Source organism: Suricata suricatta, chromosome 4 (genome assembly GCF_006229205.1).
Source record: "Suricata suricatta isolate VVHF042 chromosome 4, meerkat_22Aug2017_6uvM2_HiC, whole genome shotgun sequence".
Taxonomy (NCBI): Eukaryota; Metazoa; Chordata; class Mammalia; order Carnivora; family Herpestidae; genus Suricata; species Suricata suricatta.
The window spans coordinates 107,628,535-107,646,526 of record NC_043703.1 but is presented as its reverse complement, the minus strand read 5'-3'; the positions used below and the strand labels follow the sequence as shown (position 1 = coordinate 107,646,526).

The 17,992-nt window shown below is 33.5% G+C and overlaps 1 protein-coding gene across 1 annotated transcript in view; it reads left to right on the top strand.

The window, feature by feature from the left end:
• Window positions 1-17,734, top strand: part of WDPCP (WD repeat containing planar cell polarity effector) — a 370,463-nt gene extending 352,729 nt beyond the window's left edge. Inside the window, exons 17-18 of the mRNA XM_029937462.1 lie at window positions 7,054-7,082; window positions 17,090-17,734. Of these exons, the coding sequence (XP_029793322.1) occupies window positions 7,054-7,082; window positions 17,090-17,140 (80 nt within the window). The 3' untranslated portion in view covers window positions 17,141-17,734. The remainder of the gene's footprint in view (window positions 1-7,053; window positions 7,083-17,089) is intronic.
• Window positions 17,735-17,992: the final 258 nt, after the last annotated feature.

Here is a 17,992-nt window from a genome sequence, read left to right as displayed (position 1 = left end):
TGTAAGCTTCACAATAATCACCAAGCAAAAACCTATAGATACACAAAAGATAAGAGATATATAAGCCTATCACTACAGAAAATTATCAAATCACAAAAGAAGAAAGGAAGAAAAATAAAAAAGGAACAAAGAAATTTTAAAAACAAGCCAGAAAACACTTAACAAAATGCCAATAAGTATATGCCCACCAAAAAATTGCTTTAAATAAAAATGAGTTAACTTCTCCAATAAAATGACACAGCGTGGGATGGCTGGATGGCTCAGTCAGTTGAGCATCTGACTCTTGATTTGGCTCAGGTCGTGATCTCACAGTTTCGTAGGTTTGAGCCCCATGTTGGGCTCTGCACTGACAGGGAAAAGCCTACCTGAGATTTTCCCTTTCCCTCTTCCCTCTCCCACTTGTGCGCTCTCTGAAAATAAATAAACTTTAAAAAAAAAGACAGTGGCTGAATGAATAATAACACAAGATCCATCTATATGCTGCCTACCAGAGACTCACTTCAGATGTAAGGACATTCAAACTGAAAGCAAATGGTGGAAAAAAATATACTCGATGCAAATGAAAAGCAAAAGAAAGCTGGGGTAGGTATACTTACAGCAGGCAAAATATACTTTAAGACAAAGACTATAATAAGAGACAAACAAGGTCATAAAATAATGATAAAAGGATCCACCTGAAGATATAACATTTGTAAATATTTATTCACCCAATGAAGAATGACCTAAATACATAAAGCAAACATTGATCTACATCAAGGGAGAAGCAGACATCAATTAAAAAATAGTAGGGGTACACTCTGTCTCTCTCTCAAAATAAAAAATAAAGACAAAAAATAGTAGGGGACTTAAATTCCCCATTTTCATCAATTAGATCATCAAAACAGAAAATCTATCAAAGGGGTGCCAGGGTGGTTAAGAATCTAACTCTTGATTTTGGCTCAAGTCATGATTTCATGGTTCATGGAATCAAATCCTGTGCTGGACTCGTGCTGACAGTGCAGAGCTAACTTGGGAGTCTCTCTTTCCCCTTCTGTCTGCCCCTCCCCCATTCAAAATAAATAAACTTAAATGACATGTTAGACTAGGTGGACCTCACACACACAGAACGTTCTATCCAAGCAACAGAATACAGTCTTCTTAAGCTCACATGGAACATTCTCTAGGAAGAATCCTATGTTATGCCCCAAAATCCTACAGAACTTAAGAGAACTGAATCATATCAGGCATCTTTTCTCACCACAGTGGTTTGAAACTAAAAATCAATTACAAGAAGGAAAGTGGACTTAGATTTATAAATATGTGAAAGTTGAACAACATTGTGCAGGAATAACCCATGTGTCAAAGAAGAAACCAAAAGAAAAAGATTCTTTGACAAATTTGAAAATGGAAATACAACATATCAAAACTTATGGGATGCATCAAAAGCAGCTCTAAGAGGGAAGTTACTAATGACAAATGCCTTCATTAAGAAACAAGATGTCAAATAAACAACCTAACTTTACACTTCAAGAAGCTAGAAAAAGAACAAATTAAACCCAAGGTTAGCAGAAAGAAGCAACAATAAGAGCAGAAATAAATGAAATGTGACTTAAAAAAAAGAAATAAAATCAGAAGTGAAAGGAATGTTACAACTGGTATCCCAGAAACTTTTATAAAGAATAAGAGACTAATATGAACAATTAAAACTCAAAAATTGGAAAACCTGAAGAAATGGGTAAAACTCTAGGAACACACAGCCTACCAACATGAATCATGAAGATACAGAAAAGTAGATTGAATCTCTAATCAAAAATCTCCCCTGGGGCACCTGGGTGGCTCAGTTGGTTAAGCATCTGACTTTGGTTCAGGTCATGATCTCACAGTTCATGAGTTCAAGCCCTATGTTGGGCTCTGTGCTGAGAGCTCAGAGCCTGGAGCCTGCTTCTGATTGTGTGTGTCCCTCTCTCTCTGCCTCTCCCCTGCTCACGCGCTCCCTCCTTCTCTCTGAAAAGTAAATAAACATTTAAAAAAAATCTCTCCCAAAAGAAAAGTCCAAGACCAGATGGCTTCACTGGTGAATTCTTCTTTTTTTCAAACTCATTTTGTGAGGCTAGTATTACCCTGATACCAAAATCAGACAATGACACCATACAAAAGAAAAGTACAGGCAAGTGTCTTTGATGAACAGATGCAGAAAACCTCAACAAAATATTAGCAACCTAATTCAACAATAACACTAAAAGGATCACAAACCATGATCAGGTGCCATTCCCAGGATACAAGGAATGGTTTGACATTTATATATCTATCAATGTGATACACCACATTAACAAAATCAAGGATAAAAATCATATGATTATCTCAATGTGCACAGAAATCATCTGGTGAAATTCAACATCCATTTAGGATTTTTAAAAATCTCAAAAAGTGGTTATTGAGAGAACATATCTCAACATAAGGAAAGCCACGTATGACAAGCCCACAGCTAAAAGCTAACATTATACTCAATGGTAAAAGCTGAAAACTTTTCCTCTGAGATCAGGAACAAGACAGGAATGCCCATTCTTATCATTTTAGTCAATGCAGTATTAGAAGTCATAGCAGAGCACTTAGGCAAGAAAAAAAATTAACAGGTATCCAAATTCAAAAGGAAGAATTAAAAGTCTATTTGGAGATGATAAGTTACAGAAAACCCAGACTTCATCAAAAAGCTGTTAGAATAAAATAATTTAGTAAAGTTTCAGGATAAAAAAATAAATATACAAAACTGTCTTGTGTTTCTATATACTAATACTGATCTGTCAGAAAAAGATATAAAACAATCTAGTTTACAACTGCATCAAGAAATATAAAATATAGGAATAAATTTATTCAAGGAAGTGAAAGACATACACACTGAAAACCGTAAGGTATTAATGAAAGATTAAAGATGTCACAGATAAATTCAAAGATAAACCATGACCAGATTGAAAGAATATTGTTAAAATGTCCATACTACCCAAAAAAATCTACTGATTTAATGAAACCCCTTTCAAAATACTAATGGCATTTTTCACAAAAAAAAGAACAAACAATCCTAAAACTTGTATGGAAGTACAAAAGATCCCAAATGGCGAAAACAATTTTGAGAAAGAAGAACCAAGCTGGAGGTATCACACTTCCTGATCTCAAACTATATTACAAACCCATAGTAACTGTACAGCATGATATTGGCATAATAAAAAATAGACACATAGATCAATGGAAAAGAACAGAGAACCCAGAATTAAACCCAAGCATATATGGTCATTAATTTACAACATAAGAGACAAGAATGTACAATAGGAAAGAAATAAACTCTTCAATAAACGGTGCTGGAAAAACTGTTCTAGCTACATACAAAAGAATGAAACCAGACCACTATCCTCCATGCACAAAATAGCCTAAAATGGATTAAAGACTTGACTATGAAAACTGAAATTGTAAAACTCCTTAGGAAAATATAGGCAGTAAGAGGCCTGACTTCAATCTTTGGGACAATTTTTTTTGGATCTGGCACTAAAAGAAAAGGCAAAAAAAGCAAAAATAAACAAGTGGGACTAACATCCAACTAAAAAGTTTTGCACAGCAAAGGACCATCAACAAAACGAAAGAAAACCTATTGAATGGGAGAAATATGTGCAAATCATATATCTGATATATATCCAAAAGAGATAAAGAACTCGACAACTCAACAGTAAATAATACAGTTAAAAAATGGGCACAGGTTCTGGGGTGCCTAGGTGGTACAATCAGTTAAATGACCGACTCTAAGTTTTGGCTCAAGTGGTGATCTCAGGGTCATAAGATCAAGCTCCGCATCATGCTCCACACTGAGTGTGAACTCTTCCTCTCTCTCCTGCCCCTCCCCAGACTATGTACGTGTTCTTTCTCTCTCAGAAGAAAAAAAGGCAAAGGATTTAAGTAGACCTCTTTTTGAAGACAACATACAGATATCCAATAGGTACATGAAAAGGTGCTCAACATCAGTAATCATCAAAGAAATACAAATCAAAATCTCAATGAGTTCTCTCCTCACACCTGTGAGAATTGTTATTAGCAAAAAGACAAGAAATAACAAGACCTGGCAAGGTTGTAGAGAAAAGAGAACCCTTGCACACTGTTGGTAGGAATGTATACTATAGAAAACAATAAGGAGATTCTTAAAAAAACAAAACAAAACAAAACAAAAAAAACACCCAGAACTATTTGATTGAGGAATTCAACTTCTGTGTATTTGTCCAAAGCAAACAAAAAATACTAACTCAAAATAATATCTACACTCCCATGTTCATTAGCATTATTCACAATAGCCAAGTAATGGAAACAACCATACAGTGTCCATCAGTGGTTGAATATGACATAAATACACAATGGAATCCTTTTCAGCCATAAAAGTCAAGGAAAGCCTGTCATTTCTGACAACATAGATGAATCCTGAGGGCATTATACTGAAGTAAGACAGAGAAAGACAGCTATCATATGATCTCACTCATATGTGGAATATTAAACAAATACCAAAAACAACCCAACTCCTAAATACAGAAAAGAGTTTGGTGTTTACCAGAGATGGGGGTGGTGGGAGAAATGGATGAAGGTTATCAAAGGGTAGAAACTTTCATTTATAAAATAAGTAAATCATAGGGATATAATGTACAGCATGATGACGATAGTCAATAAAATACTGTCAGGGGCACATGAGTGGCTTAGTTGATTGAGCATCCCACTCTTGGTTTCAGCTTGGGTCATGATCCCAGGGTCATGGGATCAAGCCCCACATCAGGCTCTCTGCTGGGCGTAGAGCCTGCTTGGGATTCTCTCTCTCCATTTGCCCCTCCCCTACTCATGTACTCTCTCTAAAATAAAATTTAAAAAAATAATAATGCTGTATTAGATTTCTGAAGGGTGATTATAGAATATTAAAATTTTTCATTACAAGAAAAAAATTCTAACTGGTTTTAGATATTAACTAGATATACTGTGGTAATGATTTCACAATAAATCAGATCATGTTGTATACCTAAAACTAGTAAAGTGTTATGTGTCAATTATATCAACCTTTTAAATGTAATATCAAAACTTTTAAAATAAAAATTCAAAGTTTAACTAAACATACATAGAATTATCCGGTCAAACTGTCTTAATTTACAATTGCTTCTTTTTTTTTTTTCCAATCACAAAAAACAGTTTGAAAAAAAAAAAGTTTGATGATCCATTATTAGTCTTCATTCCATACTTTTAGTATCAATGGTCAAAGAGTAACTCTCCAGTAAATTTAGGAAGAAAGCTCATGTAATAAATTTGAGATGAAATAACACTGGATGTGTTCAAGTCAGAAAGACCTCAAGTGTTATGCAACTTTTGAACTATATAGCTAAGCAAAACACCCCATTCTAAACAAACATATCCTAAAGTAGCAAGTAATTGTGAGTTAATGACAGACAAGTAACATGTATTTTTATAGAAATACAATCATCGGGGACCTGGGTGGCTTAGTAGGTTAAGCACCTGATTCTTAATTTTAGCTCAGGTAAAATGAGTATATTTTAGCTCTACTCAAATGAGTAGATTTCAGTGCAGATATCAGCCCTAAAGGTATGTATGAGAATCACTTGTACTTTCACACTATTTTGAGATTTGGCTATTACAGTCTCTTGAGTTTTCAGTATTTCAATTTGTTTAAATTGGGATTATTTTAAATATTTCTCTTTCTACTAAGGATATATTTTAAAAGTTCTGTAGGGAGAAGATATTTACAAATGATATCAGATAAAGGGTTAGTATCCAAAATCTATAAAGAACGTATCAAACTCAACACACAAACACATAAAAAACAAATAATCCCATGAAGAAATGGGGAAAAGACCTGAATAGACACTTCCCCAAAGAAGATATCCAAATGGCCAACCGACTCATGAAAACATGCTCAACATCATTCATTATCAGGGAAATAAAAATCAAAACCACAATTAGATACCACCTCACACCTGTCAGATGGCCAATATTAACAACTCAGGCAACAACAGATGCTGGCAAGGATGCAGAGAAAAGAGGAACCCTTTAGCACTGCTGGTAGGAATGCAAACTGGTGCACCTACTTTGGAACACAGGATGGAGGTTCCCCAAAAAATTCAAAATAGAACTACCCTATGACTCAGCAATTGCATTACTAGGTGTTTATCCAAGGGATACAGGTGTGCTGTTTTAACGGAGCACATAAGCCCCAATGTTTATAGCAGCACTATTAACAAGAGCCAAAGTATGGAAAGAGCCCAAATGTCCATCAATGGATGAATGGATCAAAATGAAGTGATACACACACACACACACACACACACACACACACACAATGGATTATTACTCGGCAATCAAAAAGAATAAAATCTTGCCATTTGCAACTACGTGGATGGAATTAGAGGGTATAATGCTAAGTGAAATTAGCCAGAGAAAGACAAATATCATGACTTCACTCATATGAAGACTTTAAGACACAGCAGGGCACCTGGGTGGCTCAGTCAGTTAAGCATCCAACTTTGGCTCCGGTCATGATCTCGTGGTTCATTGGTTTGAGCCCCATGTAGGGCTCTGTGCTGACAGCTAGGTCAAAGCCTGGGGCCTGTCTTCAAATTCTGTGTCTCCCTCTCCATCTCTGACCCTCCCCTGATCATGCTTTCTCTCTCTCAAAAATAAACAAAACATTTAAAAAAATTTTTTAAAAGACACAGAACAGATGAACATAAGGGGAGAGAAGCAAAAATAATATTAAAACAGGGATGGGGACAAAACCTAAGAGACTCTTAAATATGGAGGACAAACAGAGGGTTCCTGGAGGGGTTGTGGGAGGGGAGATGAGCTAAATGGGTAAGGGGCATTAAGGAATGTACTCCTGAAATCCCTGTTGTACTATATGCTAAGTAACTTGGATGTAAATTAAAAACATAACTTTTAAAAATTAAATTTATGCTTTCAATGGCAAAAAGAGTTCTGTTAACAATTTTAATTAAGGTCCTTTATTAGATGTCATATAATTAATGTTGTGATGTTTTATTTTTAAAGGAGAAAGGAGAGAAGACTACATAGAACAGGTAAAATACTTTCTCATACTGTTTATTATTAGAAAATTAAATTCCAAGAGAAAAGCATACTATATGTGATTATTTTCAACTCAGAAAAAGATGCTCACTGGTATACATTAATGGGAAAATATTTTTCTAGATAACTATTCAGTTTTTTAGTATTTCAGGGCTATAATTATCAAATAATCAAAACAGTTTTATTTGAAAAACAAAATTTGCATAATGGAATATGTACAAATGAAATTATATACATGGAATGTGCTTCATAATGATCCAGTGGGGAGTAAGTAGGAGGGATATACATGAATTGAAGTCACCATGAGTTGATAATTGATCAAGGTGGGTGATGAGTAAAATAAGCAGCTTACATATACTATTCTGTCTACTCTGGTATATGTTTGAAAGTATCCAAAATTAAAAGTTTAAAAATAAAAGAAAGGTGCATAATAACAACATGTTTATCAAGTGCATTTCTATTATTATATTTATGTATGATTTCACAAATAATGCAAATCTATTATACCAATTTCAAAAAAGTTAAGTCTAGGGGCGCCTGGGTGGCTCAGTTGGTAGAGCATCCCGCTTCGGCTCAGGTCATGAACTCAAGTTCAAGCCCCGCATCAGGCTCTGTGCATTGTGTCTCCCTCTCTCTCTGACCCTCCTCTGCTCATGCTCTTTCTCTCTCTCAAAAATAAATTTAAAAAAAAAAAAAAGTTAAGTCTAAGTCAGAAAAAATCTCATAATTTTATTAAAAGTTCTCAGTGGATTGCCATAGTAACTGATTCATTATGAGACTTGAGTTTGAATAACTGCTCTACAATTACTAGCATTATACTTTGGAAAATCATTTCATCTATGTATGCCTAAACTTCTTCATCTACAAAGTAGATAATTCCATATATATCATGGGATTTTTACAAGGAATATTGTGACTATGTATCTGGTAGGACTTTGTTAATTATATGGAACTATACTAATGATAATAATTATTAAACCATTGTTTCAATCTACTTCTTTATATTTATAACAAAAATAATTTTATTTCTTGATTTGTTTAGAGAAAAATATTCCGTGTTAGAGTTGAGTACATTTATAAAATCGGCACTTAATTTGCTAAAGCTTAAAGAATCTTAACTTTAAATTTTATGAATTTTTAAATAGCTTTTTTGTAGAACACTTGTTAAAGAAGAAAACTACATCCTGTCAAATCTTTACACACATCAACTTGAATACATAAGTACACAAGACATCTAATCAAGAAAATTATTTCCCAAGGATCTTTCTTGAAGGGTTATTATATAGAAAAGAGGAATATCAGTTTGTGTACTAAAATATAGAATGGTTATCATAACCTAATTTTTAGTCCACCAGTCTTTAAATTCAGGAATTAATACAATTTAAATTCAGATTAGTACCAATCATCTACACTTCATGTTCAACCTTCTAGTTTCTTGTTTAGGATGATACAGCTAAAATATGGATTATAACAGCCTGTAATTATTGCTTACAAAGGTATTTCCTATTCCAAATTTTCATATACTGCATTTTAAATTATAATTTTATGTGTCTTTGTATAATTTTCTTTTAATAACTATTTTTCAGCATATTTCTCTATCAACTATTTATTTAACTTTAACCAATTGAATATATTCAATAAGAACTAAGTTTTAAAAATTTAAAAAGGCAAAGAAAATAATAAAATAAAATAATGCTAGTATATCTCTCAACTGCTTATTGTGTGACTGGCACTGGTCTCAACACTTTAAATGTTTTAATTCAGTTTAATTCTCACAACAACCCTAATGAGGTAAATATTACTATTAGTCCCATTTTATAGACAAGGAAACAGATATAGATATTAAGTAACTTCCCCACAGTTTATAAAGTATACTGCTGGAATTCAAACCCAAACAATCCTCTTCTAGACCAGAGTTTCTTGACCTCAGAGCTGCTGACTTTTGGGGCCAGATAATTCTTTGTACTGTGGGCTTTAGCAGCATCCCTAGCTTCCATATACCAGATGCTAGTAGCTACCCTACCTCAGTCATGACAACCAAATAACATCTCCAGACATCGTCAAAGAAGCAGGATGGCAAAATCATCCCCAGCTGAGAAAATATAAAATCACCTATAATCCCACCATCCAGAAATAATCATTAACATTACCAGGTTTCAGACTTTTTAAGTTCCCCTCATTACATTCCTCTCCCTCTACCTACTCTCAGTCCTAAATTTTATGTTAATCATTCCCTTGCTTATCTCTACGGTTTTTCCATATGTGGCTATATGCCTAAAATAATACATAGTTTTACTTATTTCTGAACTTCATTTAAGCTGAACACAGTGTATTCTTTTTAGTTACATGCTTTTTTCACTCAGTACTATGTTTCTGAAATAGATCCTTGGTGATATGTATTGGTGTAAGCTTATTCATTTTCATTGCCAATTGTATTCTATTGGATGGATATCTAATCTGTTCATCTACTCTGTTGATGGACATTTAAGTTGTCTCCAGCTTTTTCTATTATACCCAGTGCTGCTAACATTTTCCTGTATATCCCTAGGGTACACACCTGGGAAAAGAATTTCTGGTCACATGCAATACACATCTTTAATTTTGATAAATAATTCTAAATTTTTCTCAAAGTAGTTTTACCAATTTACATTCCACTAGCCAAAGATAAGAATTTCCATTGTTCTACAATCTTGCTTATACTTATATTTAACATTCATTTTTTTCCATTTCTGCCATTCCTACCAGCTGGGAAATAGTTTATCACTGAAGTGTTAATTTGCACTTGCCTGGGGCACCTGCGTGACTCAGTTGCTTAAGCATCCAACTTCAGCTCAGGTCATGATCTCACAGCTCAGGAGTTCCAGCCCCTTGTCAGGTTCTGTGAAGACAGCTTGGAGCCTACAGCCTGCTTTTGATTCTCTGTCTCTCTCACTCGATCACTCAACAACAAATAAACATTAAAAAGTTAAAAGAAATCGTTATTTGCACTTGCCTGATTAATAAAAGTGAACATCTATTCATGTATTTCTGATCATTTATGTTTCTTCTTTCTAGAAGTACCTAGTTCCTGTCTTTCACTCATTTCTCTTAGTTTCTTTGTCTTTTTCTCACTGGTTTGTATTTTTTTATACATTCTGGAAACTAATCTTTTGTCAGTGTTACAAATAACTATTCCTTGTTTGTTGCCTGTCTTCTCCTTGTGTTTATGGTTGATAAAGAGAAATTCAACTATATTAAAGTTAAGAATGTACCACCCTTACCCTTTATGGTACATTTTTAAGGTCTTAAAATGTTCTCCTCCCAGTGTTACACAGATATTCTATTATTAAAGTTTTGCCTTTCACATTTATGTCTAACCCATATGGATTTGTATGTGCCTGTTAATTATATATATGCCCAGAATTAAAATGAAGCAACTCTAAACATATACAGGAAGTCTACTACTATTCTGAGTTAGAGCTTACCTCTTACCTGGATAAGCAAAGCCTACAAATGAGCAAACAGATCAAGCATACATAGTATGACCAAATTTATTTAAGTTGCTTATATAATTAATTGGGCTCCACAGATACATATTTTTTAGGAAGGTTGTTATTGTAAACTGAAGAGATTTGTTTCATTCTTAAGAAACAGATCAAACCTAACTTCTCAACATATAGATCAAATGACTTAGCCCTGGTCCATTTAATACTAAATCCCCAATTATACAAGTATAGCTAGGTATTATTCTTTCCATGGCATTTTTTTTTAACACTTAAATGTCAAATTCCTATCATTCTCTTGCCTAAAACCAATAGGATAAAGTCCAAGCTCTTTAACATGGTACAAAAAACTCTCCATTACCTCACCACCCAAGAGCATATGAGTCAGTTCACTGCCATATAGCCCTAATACCTGTTCTATCACTTTGGCATACTTTAGGTGTCAATAAATGCTGCCTGAAGCAAACTAGACCTATATAAACTTAAGCACCTTATCATTAACACTATTTCTTCCAATTTTTTATTATGAAAAATTTCAAATATACAAAAAAGTTGTAAGAATTGTATAATCATCCATGTAACTACTACCCATATTCTATAGTTATTGTTTTATAATAATTGCTTTATCATGTATCTGTCCATTAACGAATCCTTATATCAATCCATCTTATATTCTGATACAAAGTAAATGGCAGACATCCATACACTTCATCCCTTTACCCACTTTAGCATGCACGGCTTTAACTACAATTTAAGATTTGTTTACAATCTTCCCCTCCCCCTAAGCAGACACCCAACACAATGCACAGATCTTAAGTGTTCCATTATACTCTGGTTTCTCTTTAGATCGCATAAATCTTTCGCCTTTTAAATGTTCCATTATATTAGTGTGTGTGTTATACATAACATATATTATACCCATATTAGTATATATTATCTATCTCTGTCAATACCCAGAGGCCCCAAACACTCAAAGTTCATATTCTGCTCAGCCCTAGAGCTATTTTCTGTTTAAAGTAAGGAGCGATACTGTTTTAAATCCCTGCTTTAATTTTAGCTTTAGTCTTCATCAGAATATGGACTTCAATTTTAAGAAAATTCTTTGGATAGAATCTACTGGGTTATATATAGGTGTAAAGTTCTCCAGGTGTAAAGTTCTGAATTAGCTGGCTGTCAAAATCTATGTTACTATAGTAGCTACATTTTTCTCAAACAGTATACATTACTGCCTACTTACAACTTCTCAAGAAAAAGTTTGTTCTTCAGATTTCCCTGTTCACCTTCTCTTTTGTGAAAAATATGAAAAGGGAATTATGTTCCATGTCTTAACTTCAAGTAACTACCATCTGAAGAACAAGTTATATTAGTCTTTCTGAAAACAAAAAACACTGACAGTTTTTCCCTGCAAGGCGGCAATTCCACAAATGCTTAACTCCTTTTCGCTTTTATAGAACATCTTCACAGTTACATTACTAACCTCAGATGTCCTGCAATTTGGCAGACTATTCTCTAACAGATGTGGTATACTTTAAGATTCTTACCTACTTTCTCCAGAACTATTTTGAAAAACACACTTAAACAGATCTTAACTGAGATACAGTTAAGAGTCAATCACAGCAAAGAAAAAGCAAATTAGAAAAGTCATGAATAATTAAAACGGCAAATTTTGTTATGTATATTTCACCACCATTAAAAGTAAATAAATAAAACTACTAGACATGTAGCTGGCTCCTAGGAAGATTTTGGGAAGGATTTGTACTGACAAATGCTGAGGAAAAGAATTTGATTTCTCCATGAAACTTTAATAGATCAACTTAGAAGAGAATCACTTGAACTTGGGTTTGCATGTTGAAATACATTGTTTAATATGGACTTAAGTCATTAACAAATAGGTAATAAATTGTGCAGTCATATACCTATATTGTTTTACCTGTACTACTTACTGGCATACTGTCTGGAAAAAATCTTAGACTTGGAAATTCCAGAAACTCATTTTTTTAATGTGGAATTATGACAGATATACCAGTCTCCTGTTTATATTGCTCTGTTTGCCCTTCTATCATCCAGCAAGGTGGATTCCAGCCAGAAGAGAGAGTATGAATAGAACAAAGTGTGTGTGTGTGTGTGTGTGTGTGTGTATTGTCAATATGTAAATATTAGGGATTTATACACACACATATATAATATATATTTACATATACATTTATATGTAATACAAACCTATATACCTACATATATTCATATACTTACATATAAACTTAATTGTAATATATGTTTTTACATATAAAATATATACATACATACACATACATATATATTTAACATCGTAGGACTGCTATGTCATATATAAATGTTTATATATTGACAATTATTAATATTAATTATCCATATTAATAAGGTGCACCTTATATAACTCAAGTTTAATTATGTAATTTCTAAAAGTGTGATACAATTAGCAATTTTTGGTTCATTGACACCTCTATCATAAAGTTTATTAATCTACTTTATGGATAACATCTTCAAATATTTGTTAAGATGGTATTAGTGCTAAACTTATATCATACTTATTTCTGTCCTCAGAGGATAATTTTTTAAAAATACTTTTAAATATATCAACCTATTACCTAAAGAGGAAAGTTAGATAAACTATTAGGTAGAAAACAAAAGAGCCAACACAGACATAAATAGTGATCATTCTTCATACATATGAACCAATTTATCTTCGTATTTCTGACCTACTTACTTTCTGAAAGATTTGGGGTTGGGTTCTCAAAATTATTTTATATACAATATCTAAAATAAAATTAGACAAAGCAAAAATCAATTAAAATTTGCAAAGTAAGAGATGTTGGTAAATATCTGGGCTGTTACATACAAATTAAAAAGGAGCTTAGCTCTGAATTTGGGGAGGCTGAGGTAAAAAGGGGAAATAGATTTACTTTACTTGGGGAGGCATCATGGTATAATAGAAAGAATGTAGGATTTACTTTTGTTCCACTACTTCCTCACTGCCACAACCTCTTTATACATATTTCCTAAACTATAAAGTTGGAATAGTTATATTTAACAACACCATAGGACTGCTATGTCAAATTAGATAATCTGAAAGCATTTTGAAATTCCAAAACACCATTTACTGACTTAACTGTTTTAAGTATACAAACAGTAACTTTGACTAAATGGAAACATTTTTCTAGCCTGGATTCACACTCAAGAATGCTTGGGGACCCGTGAGCCTACTTGAGATTCTCTGTCCCCCTCTCCTGCTCTCTCTCTCTCTCTCTCTCTCTCTTAAACCAACAAACAAAGAATGCTTGTGTTATAAACTATGAATCACAGTTCAGCGAAGGCTATTCTGTGGAAAGGAAAGAGGACGTGTTCGGAGCACCTTCCTTTCTGATGGCTGACTTAACACAGCGAAGGCTAGACAGTGAGATAGACAGCTTGTCTATGAACATGTCTCTCATACATACCAGAAGCCTCAAGCCCACCTCTGGCAACTGCCAGATTGTAGTCAACTTAAGATTTCATTTTTCTAGAAAGAGTATCAAGCAACACTACTCTGGAGTACTGATTAAAAATAAATCTGTGGCTATTACCAAATATGTAAAAAGCAGAGTTAACAGCTAATAGTGAAACTTGAGCAACTGGACATCTCCTGTCACACAGGGGTGAGCTACTGGCACGCCTGTAGAAAAGAGCCTTAAATGACACAGTAAGGCAATCAGGAGTTCATCATAAAGTAGCCTGTGGAACGTATGTTCCTTGTCGGTGCATTAAAAAAAAAAAGCTGTAGTGGAAAAAGCACTTCAGAGAAATAAAAACTAAATTCTAATTCCAGGTCTGCCACTACATGAGTAATTATGGATTAAACACTTAACCTTTCTGAGCCTTGGTTTCGTCCTCATCTGTAAAATGAAAGGACTATAAATTAGGAAACTTTCTTCTCTCACTAAAACAGAACACTTCTGGGATTTAATTATTGTTGGACCAAATCAGAAATGTTAGAAAAGACCACTAGGGGAAACCTAATACAAAATAATGAGATGATCACTTAGTATTAAAAATATGTACACCTGTATTAGGTGAGGAACAGGTCAAAATCCAGTTTGTAGCAAAACAAAGCTTAACTTGTCTGCAGAATTTGATTATGAAAGTCTATGTACATTTAAAAGAAAGTGACCTGGTATCACCCAACATTAGGTAACAGCAGTAGGGTGTGGTTTAGAAAATGTACCTAACAGTATGTTGAAATCAAATAAGGGTCTGGGGAAAACCCTTCTGTTGCAGTAAATTATTACAGGAATTAACATGTAGCCATTCAGTCAAGGGTGAGCACAGTTTCAGGCCTTAATAAAATGAAAATCAGCCTCCACCAAAACCACAACTTCCTATTACCAAACAAAACCATCTCCTCCCAAACTAGGAAATAAAGAAAGTGAAACTACCGATTCTAGTTTTTATCTAGAGGCCTAAAATTTTATAAGCTTTGGTCCAGTAATTCTATTTCTGCAACTCCCAACCAAAGGAATAATCCTCAATACAGAAAAAAACTTCATGCCTAATACTGTCCTCTAAACATTTCCTATCACCGGGTTACCTATTTAAAAAGGAGGAAACTGGGACAACATAGATTTAACAACAACCAAAAAAAGGAATAGTAGGGTAAAGCTACAATAGTTAATGGAATAAAATTAATCCATTAAAAGCAAAGACTGGAAGCAATGAAAAGTATTTACAGTGAGGCAAAACCCTCTGAAATATATAGAATTATATATATGATTTCAACTCTGTTTTAAAAAACAAATAAACTATATGTGGAAAAAAGAGACTAGAAAGAAATACATATTAAACCACAGTTTTATATGACTGGTGGGACTATGGGTAAATGTTTATACTTTTCTGTGTTCCAAATTCTTTTTAATGAATTCACTTTATTTCAAATTATAATTAAATAACTGTGTATACAAAATACATTATTTCACTAATCATCAAAATATTCCTTAAGTTGAATGAGGCAAAGTCAATGTTACTTGGCATAGAACACATTATCATGGAAATCCTGAAATGCCCTGAAGTAAGTCTTTTACAAATAGGATGAATTTTTAAGGAAACTCTTCAAAGGAAAAGAATTTTTTTTTTTAAAGTCCTGGGAGATTCTTGAGAATTCTAAGATTCCTACTTTTGAAAATGTAATTCTTAATATAAGACACTATATATACATCAACAATATGGCTGAACCAGATGATACATTGAGTATATAAAAAATCTGGCCTTTGGCAACAGTTATAACCAGTTATTAGAAAAATAATTTACATAGGCTTTCTGCCAGTTAGTCAACAAGACCAAAAGCTAAATCTGTGTTCCTTGATGATCATTCTACTGGTGGAGAAAACAGACTTTGGGATAGTAGCTTATAAGCCAAGGATTGGAAAAGTTTTTTAGAATGCGGGTGCTTTCAATGTTTTTGTTTTTAAATTGAAAGCTACCTAAATTTCCTGAGCTTGACAGCACACACACACACACACATAAGCCTCCAGCAATATTAAATTTCTCATTCGTCTTGCTACCTGTTTTTCCAGGTTGTTTTATTTTATTTTTTTTATTCATCAGGATTCACAGGCACATACATACATACATGTTTCCTGTACGTGCCAACCCCACACCTGTTTCCTTCTAGATAGACAAATTTCTGAAAGGCTTCTCTTACTAAAAAGAACTTTCAAGATATAATTAAGGAGTAATTTTAAATTCTTTAAATAAGGGTAATGTCTCCAATTATGACATGTTTGTTTCAGAAATAACCACCATCCCTATTCTCTTTACTGTTCCCCTTTACCATTTTAACTCTAATTAGGTTATCTTCAAACTTTCAAAATGTCCCCACTGTACTATTTTTCAAATATCATTCACCTTTGGTGTCATGTTTAAACTTTCTCCAATTTTAGAATCCCCTGATAAAATTCTTTATGTATCTATACTTAACGAGGTAAGGGAGAAGGTGAGAAAGAAAAAAAATGGAAAATGGATGAAGTTCTTGTATCGTTTTGCAGCTTCATAAAATTTCATAAGGGCTTAGAAAACCATGATCGTTTCTATGAAACATTACCTCAAAAGCCACTCTCAAATACTCAACAAAACACCAAAATTAAGAAATAGACTTTGGGGAGAGACAGTATTATAAAATCAAATAGGCAGAATCAAAAATGAGGACCCACAATTTGCAACTTTTCATTGCAGGAGGCTTACACGCTTCCAAATTTCAACTAACATTTGTCCATCTTTACCTTTTTATGCTTTACATATTATTAATATTTACTAACATTATGAATGCCATATCAAAATTTTAACAGTAAGCTAAATATACAGTTCTCTTATTTACTTATTAATTTTTAACTATTTTGTTTCAATGTTTTCTAATATTTATATTAAAAATACTAAAATGTAAATATTAAGTCAAATGTGGTTTAGTCTCTACATAAACATGATTTTAATTGTTTTTATTTGTTTACTTTCAGGAACGTGGAGATGGTGGTTCTCTCAGAATGGTTCACTTTGGTTTGGTTTAAACAATGAGAAACTTTCTTTTAACTTAGTTAAAAACAACACATTTCTCACATCTAAAATTTTTCATGGCCTCATACAGATCAAAATCTCTCTGTACAGATTAAAAAGAGGACAGACAATATGAATTAGTTAAGTGTTTTAAATTCAGAGTATTCTTGAGTTAAATTTTATTAGTTTCAAAAACATGTTGCTTACCAGCAGTGATCCTAAGTAGAGCTCCATATTTTCAATAATGTAAAATTTTTGAAGTTTCTTATATATTATTAGGTATAAAAAGTAAAACATTTAAACTTGATTCTCCCACAAATTTTAAACATTTCCTCTTGTGAATTTGTTTACATTATTAATTTACATTATGAATAAGTTATTTACTAAACAAAAATTTCAGCCCAGGCCCATTGCTGACAGTTTTCTATGGCTCTGTTGAATTATTGCTTTGAGGGAAAAAATTCCCCTTTGGAGCCATATACCATCTCCCTCTGGAGCACAGAGCAGACATACTTACTGTCCATTTGAAAAGTTCTGTTTTGGGGGCACCTGGATAACTTAGTGGTTGGGCATCCGACTCGACTTCGGCTCATGTCGTGATCACATGGTTCATGGGTTTGAGCCCCATGTGGGGCTCTGTGCTGACAGCGCAGAGCCTGCTTGGGATTCTTTCTCTCTCCCTCTCTCTCTCTGCTCCTCACCTACTCTTTCTCTCAAAAATAAACTTTTTTAAAGAAGTTTTGTTTTTAAAGATCCTATTTTTAAGTAATCTGTACCTCCCAACTTGGGGCTCAAATTTACAACCCCAAGACCAAGAGTCACATGCTCTACCAACCAAGCCAGGCAGTGTCCCTGCCTATGTGAAA